The following is an 18,647-nucleotide window of genomic DNA, read 5'->3' on the forward strand; positions in this document are numbered from 1 at the left end:
CGTTAGTGGCAGTGCAGAGCAGTGACCGAATAGAGTGGAGCGCATCGGGGAGCACATCCTGCCAGCGGGAGGTTGGAAGGCCCCTAGACTTTAAGGCTAGCAGGACGGCCTTCCAAACTGTCGCATTTTCTCTTTCCACCTGTCCGTTCCCCCGGGGGTTGTAACTGGTGGTCCTGCTTGTGGCAATACCCCTAGTTAGCAGGTACTGACGGAGTTCGTCGCTCATAAACGATGAGCCCCGGTCGCTATGGATATAGCTGGGGAAGCCGAACAGGGTGAAGAGGTTGTTCAGACATTTAATGACCGTGGCACTGGTCATGTCCGGGCAGGGGAAGGCGAACGGGAAACGGGAGTACTCATCAATAATATTGAGGAAGTACACGTTGCGGTCGGAGGAGGGGAGAGGCCCTTTAAAATCAACGCTCAGGCGCTCGAAGGGGCGAGTGGCTTTTATCAGGTGGGCCCTGTCTGGTCTATAAAAGTGTGGTTTGCACTCAGCGCAGACTTGGCAGTTCCTGGTCATGGTCCTGACCTCCTCAATAGAGTAAGGCAGGTTGCGGGCCTTGATGAGGTGGAAGAACCTGGTGACCCCCGGGTGGCAGAGGTCATTGTGGAGGACCCGTAGTTTATCGATCTGCGCGCTGGCGCAGGTGCCACGCGATAGCGCATCCGGGGGTTCATTTAGCTTCCCGGGCCGGTACAAGATCTCGTAGTTGTAGGTGGAAAGTTCGATTCTCCACCTCAAGATCTTGTCATTTTTGATTTTGCCCCTCTGCTTGTTGTTAAACATAAAAGCAACTGAACGCTGGTCAGTGAGCAGGGTAAATCGTTTTCCGGCCAGGTAGTGCCTCCAATGACGCACAGCCTCCACAATCGCCTGGGCCTCCTTCTCAACAGCGGAGTGTCTGGTCTCCGGGCCTTGGAGGGTTCGTGAAAAGAAGGCTACGGGTCTCCCCGCCTGATTGAGGGTAGCGGCCAGGGCAAAGTCGGACGCGTCGCTTTCCACCTGGAAGGGGATGGATTCGTCCACTGCGTGCATGGTGGCTTTGGCAATGTCCTCCTTGATACGGTGGAAGGCTAAGCGGGCCTCTGCCGTCAAGGGAAAAGAGGTGGACTTGATCAGCGGACGGGCCTTGTCCGCATAGTAGGGGACCCACTGGGCGTAATAGGAGAAAAACCCTAGGCACCTCTTCAGGGCCTTGAGGCAGTGGGGCAGTGGAAGTTCCATAAGGGGACGCATCCGGTCGGGGTCGGGGCCGATGACTCCGTGTTCCACAACACAGCCAAGGATGGCGAGGCGGTTTGTGCGGAATATGCACTTCTCCTTGTTATATGTCAGGTTTAGGAGTTGGGCGGTGCGGAGGAATTTTTCGAGGTTTGCATCATGGTCCTGCAAGTCACGGCCGCAGATGGTCACATTGTCCAGATATGGGAAAGTGGCCTGCAACGCATTTTGATCTACCATCCGGTCCATCTCCCTTTGGAAGATGGAGACCCCGTTGGTGACGCCAAAGGGAACCCTAAGGAAGTGATAGAGGCGGCCGTTTGCCTCAAAGGCAGTGTACTGGCGGTCCTCAGGGCGGATGGGGAGCTGGTGGTACGCTGATTTCAGGTCAATGGTCGAGAAGACGCGGTACTGCGCAATCTGGTTGACCATATCAGCTATACGGGGGAGTGGCTAGGCGTCCAGCAGGGTGTAGCGATTTATTGTCTGGCTGTAGTCGATGACCAGGCGCTGCTTCTCGCTGGTCTTAACGACCACAACCTGGGCTCGCCAGGGGCTGGTGCTGCCCTCAATAATCCCTTCTTTCAGGAGCCGCTCCACTTCGGTTTTAATGAAAACCCTGTCCCCGGCACTGTATCGCCTGCTCTTTGTGGCGATGGGCTTACAGTCGGGGGTGAGGTTAGCAAACAGTGGTGGGGGGGTGACTCTGAGTGTGGAGAGGTTGCACCTGGTGCGCGGCGGGCAATTTGGAAGCTGCTGGCTGCGGACTGTGAGTGGGGGTAGGGGTCCACCGTACGCCATCGTAACACTTTTAAGGTGGCACTGAAAATCTAACCCCAGCAGGACGGCAGCGCAGAGGTCAGGCAGGACCAGAAGTTTAAAATGATCGTACACGGTCCCGTCTACTACGAGTGTCACCACGCAGTAGCCGCCGATGTCCGCCGACTGGGACTCGGAGGCCATAGAAATCCGCTGTTGCGCAGGCAGGACTGGGAGAGAGCAACGCCGCACCGTGTCGGGGTGGATGAAGCTCTCCGTGCTCCCAGAGTCAAAAAGGCAGATTGTATCGTGACCATTTACCTTAATGTCCATTGTGGAACTGGCCAGTTGGTGCGGTCTCGCTTGGTCCAGTGTAACGGATGCCAGCGTAGGGGTCGGTGTGTCGCTGCGGGTATCAGATGAGGCGGTGTCGGGGGCCTGCTGCGTCCCGGCTGTCGTCCAAGATGGCGGCGTCCATGATCCCCATGTGGCTGGAGGCGTCCAAAATGGCTGCTGTACCGGTGATTCGCACACGGCCGGGGAGGTCCAAAATGGCGGCCCGCATGGCCCACACGCGGCGCTGCTGGGGTTCGGGGTGGCTTTGGCCCTGCAGACGCTAGCGTAGTGTCCCTTCTTCCCGCAGCCCGAGCAGATCGCGTTTTTCGCCGGGCAGCGCGCTCTGGGGTGTTTTGCCTGGCCACAGAAGTAGCATTTCTGGCCTTGGGGCACTGCTGTCTGGCCTTGGGACACTGCTGCGGTAGTTGGGCCATTGTTGGGGTGTGGCTGGGGTGGCACGGCGCTATGAGGCGGTCCTACCGTGTCCCAGGCTGTCATTCCCCGCGGCGTCCACGGTGCAGAGGAGTAGGCATCCATGCCCTGGTAGGCTGCATCCAACGATAGTGCGAGTTCAGAGGCCTTGTTGAGGTCGAGGTTACTCTGCTCCAACAGTCGCTGTCGTGTGTAATTGGATCTGTGGCCCGCTACAAAAGCGTCCCGGATAAGTTCCTCTGTGTACACGGCGGCCTTTACATCCTTACAACCACAGGCCCGGCCAAGCACAGACAGTGCCTGAAGGTATTCCACGGTCGATTCCCCAGGTTGTTGTTTACGACTCCCCAGGAGGTGCCTGGCGTACACTTCGTTCACTGGGCGCGTGTACTGGTCCTTGAGGAGCTTGATAGCATCCGCGTACGAGGTCGCGTCTTGGATGACCGAGTACACTCGGTGGTTCACTTTGGAGGTCAGGACATCCAGTTTGTCCTCGTCCGATTTGATTGCTTCGGAGGCGGTCAGGAATTTTTCGAAACACTTAAGCCAGTGAGTAAACTTGGTGGATGAGTCCGCCTCCCGATGATCTAAGTCCAGGCATGCTGGTGTGAGGATCTTCTCCATTATAAAAATGTTGTTAATAAAATTGATGCGCTATCAATTACTCATAAAAGACTGAGAGTTAGAAGAGTAACTAAAGGCTTTTATTAACAACAGAATGGAGGTCTGCCTCGAGTGGTCGACCGGTCCAGGATACAACGGGCTGGGGAGCAGTCACCTTTATACTAGGACCTGTGGGAGGAGTCAGCCGAGGCATGTCCAGGCATGTACACAGTGGAATACAAACAGGAATACAAACAGTGGTTTACCACGGGGGGGGGGGTGGTGTGGGTGGCAGGAGGAGAGAGACATACACAATAACATCAGGTCGATGACCAGAGGGCACAGATTTAAGGTGATTGGCAAAAGAACCAGAGGCGACATGAGGAAAAACTTTTTTACGCATCGAGTGGTTAGGATTTGGAATGCGCTGCCTGATAGGGCGGTGGAAACAGATTCAATAGTAGCTTTCAAAAGGGAATTGGATAAATGCTTGAAGGAGAAAAAATTGCAGGGATATGGGGAAAGAGCGTGGGGAGTGTGACTAACTGGATTGCTCTTCGAGAGAGCCGGCACAGACTCGATGGTGCGAATGGCCTCCTTCTGTGCTGGGCTATTCCCTGGTTTTTCTTTTCCTTTGGACTTCCATATGTCTCCTGTGTGTTCTGACGCTGGAAATCCAGCTTTTGTATTATTTTTTCGGCAAGGGAACGAGATGGACCATCGCTTGGTTGTTTGGGGGTGGAGTGGAGAATGACCCACAGGCCCCTCTCCGAACACCTCTGGGTGGATGTAATGTAATGGAAGGTGGCAGAGGGGGAAGGGGAGATTTGGTTGGGTTGTGGGCAATGGGACTGGGGGCATAATCCATGCAGTTCACCCAAGAGAGGGGGAGAAAATAAGGTAGATTACTCATACTGGACCTACCTCATACACGTAGAGGCACTACAGAACAAGTTGCGGAACACTGAAGAGATGGCGGTGGGAGGGAAAGAAAGCCCGGGAACAGGTTATCAAGAATTAGAGCATGGCACAGGGGATCTAAAGGAGCATAAGAACAAGAGTAGGCCCCACAAGCCTGTTCTGCCATTCAATAAGATCAGGGCTGATCTGTATCTTAACTCCATCTACCCACCTTGGTTTCGTAACCTTTAATACCCTTACCTAACAAAATTCTATCCATTTCAGTTTTGACATTTTTAATTGACCCCCGGCCTCAATAACCTTTGGGGGGAGAGAATTCCAGATTTCCACTGCCCTTTCTGTGAAGAAGTTCTACCTGACATCACCCTGAACGGCCTGGCTCTAATTTTAAGGTTATGCCCCCCTTTGTACTGGAAGCGGACATAACCTCAAGGAGACGGAAGTATTTTTTTAAATTTGAAGGGAGGGGAAAGAAATGAAGATGTGCTATGTAGCAAGCTGGCCATGCTGTAGAAAGTTGATTTAACACTGGTATTCAAGACAATCTGGACACACTCACAAGAAATGCCTTGACAATACCTGTAGGCAGACACAATTCACCTGAGAAGCTCTACTTTCTGTAGGAAGCCAAAAGCCAGCCACTTCTACACCATACTCAACCCAAAGTCCCAAACTTACTGGCGCTCATCAACCTAACCTGCCCTTGAAGAAGAGCAGTATCCTTCAGGGTCAGGTCTTGGTTTTGTGAATGGAGTCAGGATTTAACGTCTTTAGGGGGCGACCAACTAAGCAATAGGTAGTGGATCTTGTCAGCTGGGTCAAGGTGGTTCAGCCCACTTCCATAGGACAATGTGGTCACTCCTAGTAGAAGAAAAAGGAGAATTAGTCATGTTGGTCCAATCCAGTCAATAATGTGTCAATGATGACTCACTTGAATTCATGTGACACCATATGAATGACCTTTATTGTGTTCTTTTTACATATAGTCGGAGTCCTCACAACAAATAACGGCCAAATCTGGAATATCTGCAAGTGTCAGTCTTGACTCAGCGGTAGCATTCTCGCCACTGAGTGAGAAGATCCTGCTCCAGAGACTTGAGCACATAATCGAGGCTGACACTCAGCGCAGTACTGAAGGAGTGCTGCATTGTAAGAGATGACATCTTTCAGATGAGACCTAAAACGATATTTCTCTAATACACACACACGCTGCGGGGCTCACAGTATGTCTGTAATATAGCTACTGCTGTCTTTGACTAAATTACTGAAGGCAATTGACTGAAGAGCTGTCAATTGTGCCTGGTCTTGCTATTAGTCTTGTCTGATGAATGGCATTAATGGGCAGTAGTCTTCACAGAGCAGTACCAGCGGGAAACTGAATAGAAATTTAGTGCACTATAGGTACTGGTTTAAAACTAGCCACCGTTTACAACATGTGGCCAGCAGACCGGAGTTATACTGCTGGCTCTCTATTATATTTTTGGTCAGGAAGAATCAAGCTCTGGCATCTGGAGGACATCTAACTTTTAATGTTAGCAGGAGCTGACTGCCCCATCAGTTCTCTACTACTGTAGGGAATTGCAGGGACGGAAGGGGAAGAGAGCAATCTAGGTGTGGACTTGACAACAACTGTCCAATACACTGATCTGTACTCTGTTGGCAGCATCAGCCTGCTCTGGATCAGTACAGAAGATAGAGCCACCTGGACCAGGGCTGGACAAGCCTTGCGCTAGACTTTGTCTTGTGACCAGTCGCAAGTCCGACATAAGTTCTGTCACTTATCAGTGGCCTTGAGTTTCAAGATGAGTTTCAAGATGAGTAAAATATTAATGCTTCGTCAGCTTGGCTCAGTCGGTAGCACTCTTGCCTCCAAGTCAGAAGGTTGTAGGTTAAACCTCATTCTAGGACTTGAGCTTGACTTGTAGGCTGACACTTCAACAGAGCACCGAGGAAGTGCTGTATTATTAGAGGTGCCATCTTTCAGATGAGACATTACATCGAGGCCCTGCCCTCCGTTTCCAGTGGTTCAAGTGGATGCAAAACATCTATTTGAAGAAGTACAACGAGTTGTTCCGGTGTCCTGGTAAACATTCCTCCCTCAACCAACACCATCAAAAATAGATTAATAGTCATGCACCTCATTTGCTCTTTGTGGGATGCTGCTGTGCACAAGTTTCCTGCTGCATTTGCCTACAGTCACTGCACTTCAAAGTAATTTGTTGGTTGTGAAGCACTTTGGGATGCTCCAAGGACATGATAAGGGTCTATATAAATGCAAGTTCTTTCTTTCCTTATTAGTACTTCCACATACCTACACGGAATCCTCTTTTCCAATTTTCAGTATGGTTTCTTCTGTTGAAGAGATAAAAGAAAAATTGGAAAATACTACAACATAACAGCACATGTTGGCTTTAAAGACTTTTGAGCTGTTCACAAACACATAGCTAAAAGATAAGGGAATAAAAAAAACCTTTATTAAATCATATTCATTTTGACTACTTGGTTTAAATTGTTGATTCAACCTGAGCTGAACTTCAAACTCCACATCCTATCGATCAATAAAATCACCTACTTCCGCCCCCACATCATCACCTGTCTCTACCCCTACCTCGCCCTCACTGCTGCGGAAGGATCTTAACCACTCCCGACTCAATTCTCAAGAGTCCTCCTCACTGGCCGCCTGCGTTTCATCTACAACTCATTCAAAGTTCCACCAACCACATGCTGACCAGCACTAAGTTCCTCTCATAAATAACAACAGAAAATGCTGGAAAAACTCAGCAAGTCAGGCAACATCCGTGGAGAGAAATTTGAGTTGACCTTTCACCCCACCAGCCTCCACATTCAACGGATCATCCTCCGGCATTTCCGCTACCTCCAAAGTGATCCCACCACCAAACGTATCTTCCCCTCCCCTCCCCTTTCAGCATTCCGCAGGGACCGCTCTCTCCGAGACACCCTAGTCCACTCCTCTATCACCCCCAACAGCCCTTCCCCTTCGCCTGGCACCTTCCCGTGCAAGCGGAGGAGATGTAACACCTGCCCCTATACCTCCCCCCTCCCCACTGTCCAGGGCCCCAAACACCCCTTCCAGGTGAAACAGCGATTTACTTGTACTTCTCGCAATCTAGTATACTGTATTCGCTGCTCACGATGCGGTCTCCTCTACATTGGGGAGACCAAACGCAGATTGGGTGACCGCTTTGCGGAACACCTCCGTTCAGTCCGTAAGGGTGACCCCGAGCTTCCGGTCGCCTGTCATTTCAATTCACCGCTCCATTCCCACTCGGACCTCACCGTCCTTGGCCTCTTGTACTGTTCCACGGAAGCTCAACGTAAACTCGAGGAACAGCACCTCATCTTCCGATTAGGCAGTCTGCAGCCTTCCGGTCTCAATATCGAGTTCAACAATTTCAGATCATAACCTTGGCCCCTATTTCATTTTCACTTATATTTTTCCACTCCTTTCCTTTCCCCCCCCCCTTTCCTTTTGTTTCTCTCTCACACCTGGCAGCTATCTTTTGCCCTGCCAGTACACTTTACACCTAATCACAGCCTATTACCATCTCGTCTAGCTTCTAATCTCTTTTACTTCTTTTATTCTTTTGTCCGATCGCAGCCCTGCCTTCGATCTAGTTCCTTTTCTCTCCAGTTTTGAAGGGTCAAACCCGAAACGTCAACTCAAATTTCTCTCCACGGATGTTGCCTGACTTGCTGAGTTTTTCCAGCATTTTCTGTTGTTATTTCGGATTTCCAACATCTGCAGTATTTTGCTATCGTACTAAGTTCCTCTCACCCATTATCTCCATCTTCACGAACTTCCATTGATTTCCTCTCTCCCAAAGCATTGATTTCACATCCTCCTCATCTAATGATGCTTCTATGGACTCACCACACCCTCATCTCTGCAATCAACTCCAGTCCTAGGCCCCAGCATGTTCCCCTCAGGCCTCCGATTCTGGCCCCCTGTGCATCTTACCCTTCCTTCGCCCCACCAACAGCAGCAGGCCCATCAGCCAGCTTGGTCCTACTCCCTGAAACTCCCTCCCGAAATCTCGCTACCTTCCTACTTTTTCCTAGCCATTATAGACCTTCTCAAAACCCACCGTGCAAAACTGTGGCGGAGGGATTTCAACGCAGGCAAGTGTGAGGTCATCCATTTTGGACCAAAAAAGGATAGATCTAACTATTTTTAAATGGTGAAAAGCTAGGAACAGTGGAGGTCCAAAGAGATTTAGGGGTCCGTGTACACAGATCACTAAAATGTAGTGGTCAGTTACAAAAAATAATCAAGTAGGCTAATGGAACGTTAGCTTTTATATCTAGAGGACTGGAATATAAAGGGGAGGACGTTTTGCTACAGTTCTACAAAGTCCTGGTTAGACCACATCTGGAGTACATTGTGTACAGTTCTGGGCACCGCACCTTAGGAAGGATATATTGGCCTTGGAAGGACTGCAGGGCAGGTTCACCAGAATGTTACCAGGGCTCTAAGAGTTAGATTATGAGGAGAGATTACATAAACTAGGCTTGTATTCCCTGAAACATAGAAGGTTAAGGAGTGATTTGATTGAGGTTTTTAGGATTTTGAAAGGAAGCGATAGGGTAGATAGAGAGAAACTTTTTCCATTGGTGGAGGAGTCTAGGACAAGGTGACATAACATTATAATCAGTGTCAGGCCATTCAGGAGAGAAGTTAGGAAACACTTCTTCTCGCAAAAGGTGGTAGAAGTGTGGAACTCTCCCCCACAAAAAGCGGTAGATGCTCGCTCAATTCATAATTTTAAAACTGAGATCGATAGATTTTTGCTAGCCAAAGGTTTGAAGGGATATGGAGCCAAGGCAGGTAAATGAAGTTAGGATACAAATCAGCCGTGATCTCATTGAATGGCGGAACAGGCTCGAGGGGCTGAATGGCCTACTCCTGTTCCAATGGTCCCTCCTAACTCCACCACTGCTGCTTGGCACCTGTTTCCCACTCTGTGAGGTCCCTTGGGATGTTTACTACCTTGATCCCTTTAGCCTTTGCTAGTCCAGGAATGCTGGGACCAACCATAGAACCCTACAGGTGCCCCAGCTCGGATTGGCCAATTAGCAATGAATGACCAGTTGGATATTGGAGGCTGACCAATGCTCGTGGAAGCATGCAACAGCAAGAGTCTGTCAGGGGAAAAAACACAACTAAAACTGCCCAATATATTACGTGATCCCCACACATTATATCTGACTAAAATTACCTTTATCATTTTCTTATAGGTTTTCTATGTGAGACTTTGTGGCACTAATAAAACTCAAATTATATTGCTCTTACCTTGTTTTTTTCCGTGACTGCAAAGAAAAAGATAGAGAATCATTAGGAACTCACAGCAGCACAATCATGTCATGGAGTGAACAGATAGAATATCAGTGCTGTTGTCACTCACAGCGCCTTTCCATTCTTTTTTTAGTGGATAAGATAAAGAACTGGCTTCACGAGTCTTTGAGCACAAACCTTTGTTTAACTGCTGCGCTCCCACTGAGGCTTTAGACTTGAAAATAAATTGGACATTATTAGACGTCTGATGGAGGCATCTTGAGCTGAGCTTCAAACCCCCAAGTCATATTCATCAACAAGGCTGCCCATTTCCACCTTTTAACAATGTCTACCTCCGTCACTACCTCGCCTCCGATGGTGCCAAAACTCTTACCCATATCTTCGTCACCTCCAGGTTTCACTTCTCTGTGCTGGCCACCCAAGCTCCATTCCAGTCAAGACCAACTTGTCCAAAATGTCAGTGCACAGATCCTTTCTGGTACTAAGCCCCTGTCCTTGCCAACATCCCCTGATTTCAAAATCCTCATCCTTGTTTACAAAATCCTCCCTGGCGCTGTCCCGTTCTGCCTCTGCAAACTCCTCCAGCCCTATGTCCCATCTCGCATCCTGCACTCTTCCAACACTGGTCACTGGTCTACTATGCGCCCCCCAACTCCCTCCACCCCAGCATCAGTGGCAGAGCCTTCAACCATCACACCCCTGCCCTCTTCCTAAACTCCTCTATCCTGCTATATCTCCCACATCTTAAAAAGTCTCCTGAAAACTTATCTCTTCATCCACATCCTCAGTCACCGTCCCTGTTTTCCAAACGTCTGTGCAGTGTCCCTTCCATCCTTAGCTGTGAAGTGCCTCCAGATATTTCACTGTGTTAAAGTTTGTTGCTGATGATACCGTCTTTTTAACTCGCTGGGTTCCCTGCACCTATGTCCACCTGGTAAGCAAGGTTAAAAGGACCTCCTGGTCATAACATCCATGAAGCCGCTACTACTGTCGTTCTATAGGGAGAAGACCAGTTAAAGCTGCTGTAGCATAATCACATCACCACTAGCCCCTTTCACACATTCTGTTGGACCCCACCACAACCGCCTTGACATGAATCAACTGAGCGGCCTGCGGGTGGCGCTGTCCAGGGAGAGTATAAATACTCGGGCACGGGCCCAGCTTGCGCAGGACATTCTTAACAGGAACTAGTGAAGGACACAACTAGACCTCCATGTTGTAAAACAGTTGATTAAAGCTTTAATGCTTAGACCAAGTGCCTAGTAGTTTTCTTACATCACACCTCTTAGGTAATCAGCCCAAACTTTCTTCAGCAACCACAAGTGGGCTCAATCAAAGCCAACCACTGACAGAGCATGCCAATAAAATTTGATATTATGATCTCAAACATATCATCCAATGTTCTGACGGGTCTGTGTTTTTGCAAATAGCAAATTTCATTGAAAACTAATCTTGACACAGCAGCCCAACTAGATCTGTAAATCCGGTGAAACTCGTAACTTCATAACATGCCTCCCGATATCTTGTTCAAAGTTACAAGCTATGACACATTTATAATTCTGCATTGATTTCGCTCATGGCTATTTGCTCTATCCAGTTGGGGCCTGTCGTGACATCTGTATCCCTAAAATAAAATAGCTGAGATGCTTTTAAAAGGAAACTAGACAAGTACATGAGAGAAAAGGGAATAGAACGATATGCCGAAAGGCTCAGATCACAGAATCACAGAATCCCCACAGTGCAGATAGAGGCCATTTCGGCCCATCGAGCCTGCACCGACACATATCCCACCCTATCCCCGTAACCCCACGTATTTAATCCCCTAACACTAAGGGTCAATTTATCATAGCCAAATCAACCTAACCCGCACATCTTTGGACTGTGGGAGGAAACCGGAGCACCCGGAGGAAACCCACGCAGACACAGATGAGGCAGATGGAATGGGAGGAGACTCTTATGGAGTATAAACACTGGCACAGATGAGTTGGGCCGAATGGCCTGTTTCTGTGCTGTACATTCTATGCAATTCTATGAAAGTTCTTCTCTGGTCTGATTTTCCAAATTAAACATTCGCTGGTACTGTGCTTTGCTGTGATTCTAATGATATTGAAAAGTGTTTTTACAGAGGCTAATCAACAGTGAAGGTGAATATTGTGAAGGCTGCAAAAGGAACCATCAACAGGCTGTGTTGCCCAATGCTGATCAACAGCACAGAACTCAGAACAGCAAATACTCACCTTTTTTCAAGTGAATCAGTAGGATGATCAGAACAACGCAGAAAAATAGAGTTATAATGGTAATTACGATAGCCAAAAGTATCTGAGGTCGTGCTGCGGGATTAAAAGAAAAAAAATCATCAGCGTCAGCGTTTTGAGATCTCTGTCACATGTAACTGCGTACACTGGAAACGGGAACTCCCCTAAAAGGAGAATGAGGAGAGCAGGGGGTTCTCCTGGTGTCCTGGCCAACACTTATCCTTCAAACCAACACCACCAAAAACTAGACAGTTTATCACTCATTTTTCACCCAATATGTTATGAGCTACATTTGTCGATATTAAATTTCATTTGTTTACTCAGTTGCATAGCTGATCTAAATACTTCTTCAAATAGTTAACTCTATCCTCTGCCCCTTTTGCTCTATTTTAAAGTTGTCTGAACATTGAAGAAGCTTACAGTGGGTTTCTGCTTCCAAGGTCATTTATGTTGATACAAAGCAAGGGTCCCAAGCACAGACCCCTGGGATACTCCACTCATCATCCCCTCCCCCACACTAAACATCTTACAAACACTCTTTATTTCCTACTATTTATTCATCGTCATGTCCAGTCCCCATGTTTTACCCTGGATTCCCATGGCTTCAGTTTTGTTACAACTCTTTCTTGTTGAATCTTGCCAACAACTTCTTAGAAAGTCCAGTTAAACTATATCATAAGGAATTCCATTGCTTTGTTTGTAATGTCCTCAAAGAATTCAAGGAAACATGTCAAGCAGGATCTCTCCCTTCTAAATCCATGCTAGCTTGACTCTTCAGATATTACTATATAGGCCACCCTCCAGCCTAATCCTGACAAGAGTTTCTATTATTTTATCCAGGACCTGCCAGCATCTCAGTCAGAGTTCTCTCCCTTTCCAAATGTAGCTTCTACATCTTTTTTGCTTCCAGCCCTGCGGAAGAGCACAAGTAGTCAATGATTTGTTCACTAGTACAGGAAACTCTTTGGTATCCGGCACCGACGGGACCGGCGTGTTGCCGGTTGATTAAAAATTCCGGATGACGGCGAGGGTTATGTACCGAGGCTATTTTTAACAAACAAAGAGTCAGGCTCCTGTTATTGAGGTGTTCGGACTTCCGACAGCGCCAAGAGGCCGAGTAGTGGCAGTTTAGAGAACTACCCCCACTGACTAACTCGGCCACCGTGGGAGACTCGGACTTGGCAACAATTCCGGCTATTGAGGTGTTTTCGGAGTATGAATTTTGCCGGTTAATAGAGAATTCCGGATATTTAGGTGCCGTTTAAACGAGAGTTTCCTATAGCAGATTGCTCAGACTTTTCCTCAATTCCTTGGTCCTTTTCCTGTGTGACACGCCTTGTGTAAAGCAGCAGCTGAAACCTATCCGCTAATGCTATTTCCTGTTTCACTCTTGCACTCTTTCTGGGTTGCTTGCCAGCTTTCCTCAGGGCATCAAGGGATATGGGGATAGGGCGGGAAAGTGGAATTGATGTAGAAGTTCAGCCCTGATCTTACTGAATGGCGGAACAGGCTCGAGGGGCCATATGGCCTGCTCCTAGATGCAGGAAGGATGTTCCCGATGGCGGGGGAGTCCAGATCCAGAGGTCACAGTCTAAGGATAAGGGGTAAGCCATTTAGGACTGAGATGAGGAGGAATTTCTTCACCCAGAGAGTGGTGAACCTGTGGAATTCTCTACCACACAGGGCAGTTGAGGCCAATTCATTAAATATATTAAAGAAGGAGTTAGATATATTTCTTAAGGCTAAAGGGATCAAGGGATATGGGGAGAAAGCAGGGACAGGGTACTGAATTTGGATGATCAGCCATGATCTCATTAAATGGTGGAACAGGCTTGAGGGGCCGAATGGCCGACTCCTGCTCCAATCTTCTATGTTTCTATGTTTCTATTTCTTATGTTCTCCCTGTAACCCATTTCCTGCATCCCCTGTCAGCTCCTTTAATTACTACTGGTGTCAGCCTTGGCTCAGTGGTGGCATTGTTGCCTCTGAATCAGAAGGTCATGGATTCACTCCAGAGATCTGAGCACACAATCTCCGCTCAGCGGGTAGCACTCTCACCTCAGAGTCAGAAGGTTGTGGGTTCAAGTCCCACTCCAGGAACTTGAGCACAAACTCTAGGCTGACACTCCCAGTGCAGTGCTGAGGGAGTGCTGCACTGTCGGAGGTGCCGTCTTTCAGATGAGGCGTTAAACCGAGGCCCCGTCTGCCCTCAGGTGGATGTAACAGATCCCACGGCTGTATTCGAAGACGAGCAGGGGGAGTTATCCCGGTGTCCTGGTCAACATTTATCCCTCAACCAACATCACTAAAACAGATTATCCGGTCATTATCACATTGCTGTTAGTAGGACCTTGCTGTGCGCAAATTGGCTGCCGCGTTTCCTACATTACAACAGCAATTACAATTCAAAAGTACTTCATTGGCTGTGAAGCACTTTGGGATGAGCTGGGGTGGTGAAAGGTGCTATATAAATGCAAATTCTTTCTTCTTTACTGAATTGCATTCATCCAAACTGCCACATAAAGGTCGATATTTGTCTTGTTTAAATGTCAATGTGAGAGGAAGACAGGAGTCGGTCTCTCAGATATGGCTGGGCACGCTCATGGAGAGGAGTAGGAGACTGGCAGCAGGAGCGACCCGAGACTTGGAGGAGATTCTCACATAGAGTAAGTGTATGGTAGTAGAAGAGACCCAGGGCTTGGAGGAAACTCAAGACTCTTGTGGGGAAGAGCAGGAGATTAGAAGGGGGACACACCAGTCAAGGGAGGGAGGAGAAACAAAGAAAGGCTTGCATTTATATAGCACCTTTCACAACCACCGGACGTCTCAAAGCGCTTTATAGCCAATGAAGTACTTTTTAAAGTGTAGTTACTGTTGTAATGTAGGAAATGCGGCAGCAAATTTGCGCACAGCAAGCTCCCACAAACAGCAATGTGATAATGACCAGCTAATCTGTTTTAGTGATGTTGATTGAGGGATAAATATTGGCCAGGACACCGGGGATAACTCCCCTGCCCTTCTTCGAATAGTCTCATGGGATCTTTTGCATCTACCTTAGAAAGCAGACGGGGCCTCTGTTTAACGTCTCATCCAAAAGACGGCACCTCCGACAGTGCAGCACTCCCTCAGTACTGCACTAGTGTGTCAGCCTGGATTTTTGTGCTCAAGTCTCGGAGAGGTTGTCTCCGAGCTGGAATACTAATGCGGAGCCCAGTTTAACCATTGAATAGGGCTGAAAAACTGTGTCTAGGTTGCTCTTAACCAGCAGCTTTAAACATACACGCAGGGCGGACAGAGAGTGTGGAGATCTCCCTTTATAATATTTAGGGTAATATGGAGCACTAAGAACAGTTTGAATAAAATCAACATTGTGCTGGGTCGCACTGGTTGGGCTGTAGGTTCCCACTGACGGGTTGTAACCTCAAGCCCTGGCACCGGCTCTCATCCAGGGTGGTTCTCAGGAGCACTTGGCACAACAGCTCAGTTCTCCTCGCAATGGCGGGGTGCCGCATTGTGGGGAGAAAGACTGACCCATCCTCTCCTGTCAGAAGATCTTGCAGTGACATTGACAACACCCACGTGAGAATGTAGAGCCCAGAACACCACACCTAAGCAGGTGAAAGGAGAGGCTGCTGATGGAGATGGGAATTGAACTGTGCAATGGAGATACCATAGAGAGTGTAAAACTGATAGTAACAAAAGTATTACAAGAACTCTTGTTACTATCACTTCTACACTCACAATGGTATTGGCAAAGGATACTGAGTATTACAAGAACTACTGTTTTTATTCGTTCCTGGGATGTGGGAGCTCCCCCAGTGTCCTGGCCAATATTAACCCCTCAACCTAGCATCCTTTGTAAATTTTCTGAGTTGGAAATTAAGGAGAGTAACTGACACGGACATCTCTATTCGCCTGAGGTTGGAGTGAGACGTGTCAAATTTGTGCAGCACTCAGTTTTCTCAGCTCTATCCTCCGACTGAAGGAGATTATGAGGAAACAAGGGCCTTTGACAGGCAGAAAACTTGTACAAAACCGGAGCCGATAGGCACAGAGTCAGCGAGAGGAGGATAAAAAGAGTGCGGAGAGGAGGCCTGGGACTGGAGCTGAGCGGCGGACCTGCAAGAGGCACAGAGTCAGCGAGAGGAGAGAGAGAAGTAAAAAGTAATCGAAGTGTGACGTCACCAGAAAGCAGGTAAGTGATTGGTTGGTGAGTATATCTCTCTTTCTCACTTTATTCCAAACTTAATTTTTGTGGTTTATAGTTTCTAGGGTCTCTGTTGTATAGCGGGGAGTGCTGGTAAACAAGGGCCCTTGAGTATATCATTTAATTGTAGTGTAATTAGTGGTATTGATTTGATTTAATTTAATTTGAATTAATTAAAGGGTAAGTCATGGCAGCACAGCTCGGCCCCGTGGCATGCTCCTCCTGCTCTATGTGGGAAATCAGGGACACTTCCCGACGACCATGTGTACAGGAAGTGTATCCAGCTGCAGCTACTGACAGACCGCATTGCGGCGCTGGAGCTGCGAATGGATACATACTGGAGCATTTGCGATGCTGAGCACATCGTGTATAGCACGTTTAGGGAGTTGGTCACACCGCAGGTAAAGGCTGCAAAGGCAGGAAGGGAATGGGTGACCACCAGGCAGAGTAGTAGGCGCAGGCAGGGGTCCCCTGTGGCCATCCCCCTTTCAAACAGATATATCACTTTGGATATTGTTGAGGGGGATGGCTTATCGGTGGAAGGCAGCAGCAGCCAACTTCCTGGCACTATGGGTGGTCCTGCTGCACAGGACGGGAGGAAAAAAAGCGGGAGAGCTATAGTGATAGGGGATTCTATTGTAAGGGGAATAGATAGGCGTTTCTGCGGTCACAAACAAGACTCCATGATGGAATGTTGCCTCCCTGGTGCAAGGGTCAAGGATGTCTCGGAGCGGCTGCAGGGCATTCTAGAGGGGGAGGGTGAACAGCCAGTTGTCGTGGTGCATATAGGTACCAACGATATAGGTAAAAACGGGATGAGGTCCGAAAAGCTGAATATAGGGAGTTAGGAGGTAAATTAAAAAATAGGACCTCAAAAGTAGTAATCTCAGAATTGCTACCAGTGCCGCGTGCTAGTCAGAGTAGAAATAGAAGGATATTTCAGATGAATACTTGGCTAGAGGAATGGTGCAAGGAGGAGGGATTCAAATTCCTGGGACATTGGAACCGGTTCTGGGGGAGGTGGGACCAGTACAAAAATTTGCACCTGGGTGGGACCAGAACCGATGTCCTAGGGGGAGTGTTTGCTAGTGCTGTTGGGGAGGGTTTAACCAAAAATGGCAGGGGGTTGGGAACCTGTGCAGGGAGACAGAGGAAAGGGAAGCAAGGATAGAAACAAAAGACAGGAAGGAGAAAAGCAAAAGTGGAAGGCAGAGAAATCAAGGCTGTAAATCAAACAGGGCCACAGTAAATAATAATTCTAAAAGGACTAAGTGTTAAAAAATCAAGCCTGAAGACTTTGTGTCTTAATGCAAGGAGTATTCATAATAAGGTAATTAGCTGCGCAAATAGATGTAAACGGATATTATATAATTGGGATTACAGAGACATGGCTCCAGGATCACCAAGTCTGGGAATTCAGCATCCAGGAGTATTCAATATTCAGGAAGAACAAGAAAAAAGGAAAAGGAGGTGGGGTAGCATTGCTGGTTAAAGAGGAGATTAAAACAATAGTAAGGAAGGATATTAGCTCTGATGATGTGGAATCTGTATGGGCAGAGCTGAGAAATACCATGGGGCAGAAAACGTTAGTGGGAGTTGTATATAGACTCCCAAACAGTAATGCTGAGGTTGGGGATGGCATTAAATGGGAAATTAGAGACGCGTGCAATAAGGGCACAGCAGTTATCATGGGTGACTTTAATCTACATATAGATTGGGCTAACCAAATTAGTAACAATACTGTGGAGGAGGAATTCCTAGAGTGTATACGGGATGGTTTCCTGGACCAATATGTCGAGGAACCAACTAGAGATCAGGCCATCTTAGACTGGGTATTATGTAATGAGAAAGGATTAATTAGCAATCTTGTTGTGCGAGGCCCCTTGGGGAGGAGCGATCATAATATGATAGAATTCTTCATTAAAATGGACAGTGAAGTAGTTGACTCAGAGACTAGGGTCCTGAATTTAACTAAAGGAAACTACGATGGTATGAGGCACGAGTTGGCTAGGATGGATTGGGGAACGTTACTTAAAGGGTTGACGGTGGATAGGCAATGGCAAACATTTAAAGATTGCATGGATGAATTACAGAATTTGTTCATCCCTGTTTGGCACAAAAATAAAAATAAAAAGGTGACTCAACTGTGGCTAACAAGGGAAATTAGGGATAACATCAGATCCAAGGAGAGGACATATAATTTGGCCAGAAAAAGCAGCAAACCCGAGGATTGGTAGCAGTTTAGGATTCAGCAAAGGAGGGCAAAGGGATTATTTAAGAGGGGGGAAATAGATTATGAGAGTAAGCTTTCAGGGAACATAAAAACTGACTGTAAAAGCTTCTATAGATATGTGAAGAGAAAACGATTGGTGAAGTCAAGCGTAGGTCCCTTCCTGTCAGAATCAGGGGAATTTATAATGGGGAACAAAGAAATGGCTGACCAATTAAATACATACTTTGGTTCTGTCGTCACAAAGGAGGACACAAATAACCTCCCAGAGATGTCGGGGAACATAGGGTCTTATGAGAGGGAGGAATTGAATGAAATCAGTATTTGTAGGGAAATGGTGTTAGGGAAATTGACGGGATTGAAGG

At 47.7% G+C, this 18,647-nt stretch overlaps 1 protein-coding gene across 3 annotated transcripts in view; it reads right to left on the minus strand.

Moving 5' to 3' along the window:
- Window positions 1-3,434: 3,434 nt before the first annotated feature.
- LOC147102439 (tapasin-related protein-like) overlaps window positions 3,435-18,647 on the minus strand; it is a 30,536-nt gene continuing 15,323 nt past the window's right edge. For 2 of the 3 annotated variants that reach the window (XM_085964889.1, XM_085964887.1), the window contains exons 6-9: window positions 11,828-11,920; window positions 9,588-9,604; window positions 6,588-6,628; window positions 3,435-5,137 (exon numbers count right to left, since the gene is read on the minus strand). In XM_085964889.1, the coding sequence (XP_085821015.1) occupies window positions 6,614-6,628; window positions 9,588-9,604; window positions 11,828-11,920 (125 nt within the window). In that variant the 3' untranslated portion in view covers window positions 3,435-5,137; window positions 6,588-6,613. Of the gene's footprint in view, window positions 5,138-6,587; window positions 6,629-9,587; window positions 10,586-11,827; window positions 11,921-18,647 lie in introns of those variants that run through there. The other variant, XM_085964888.1, reaches the window with a different exon arrangement.

This window comes from Somniosus microcephalus, chromosome 22 (genome assembly GCF_052327205.1).
Source record: "Somniosus microcephalus isolate GS21.2 chromosome 22, FLI_Smic_1.0, whole genome shotgun sequence".
NCBI classification, from domain to species: Eukaryota; Metazoa; Chordata; class Chondrichthyes; order Squaliformes; family Somniosidae; genus Somniosus; species Somniosus microcephalus.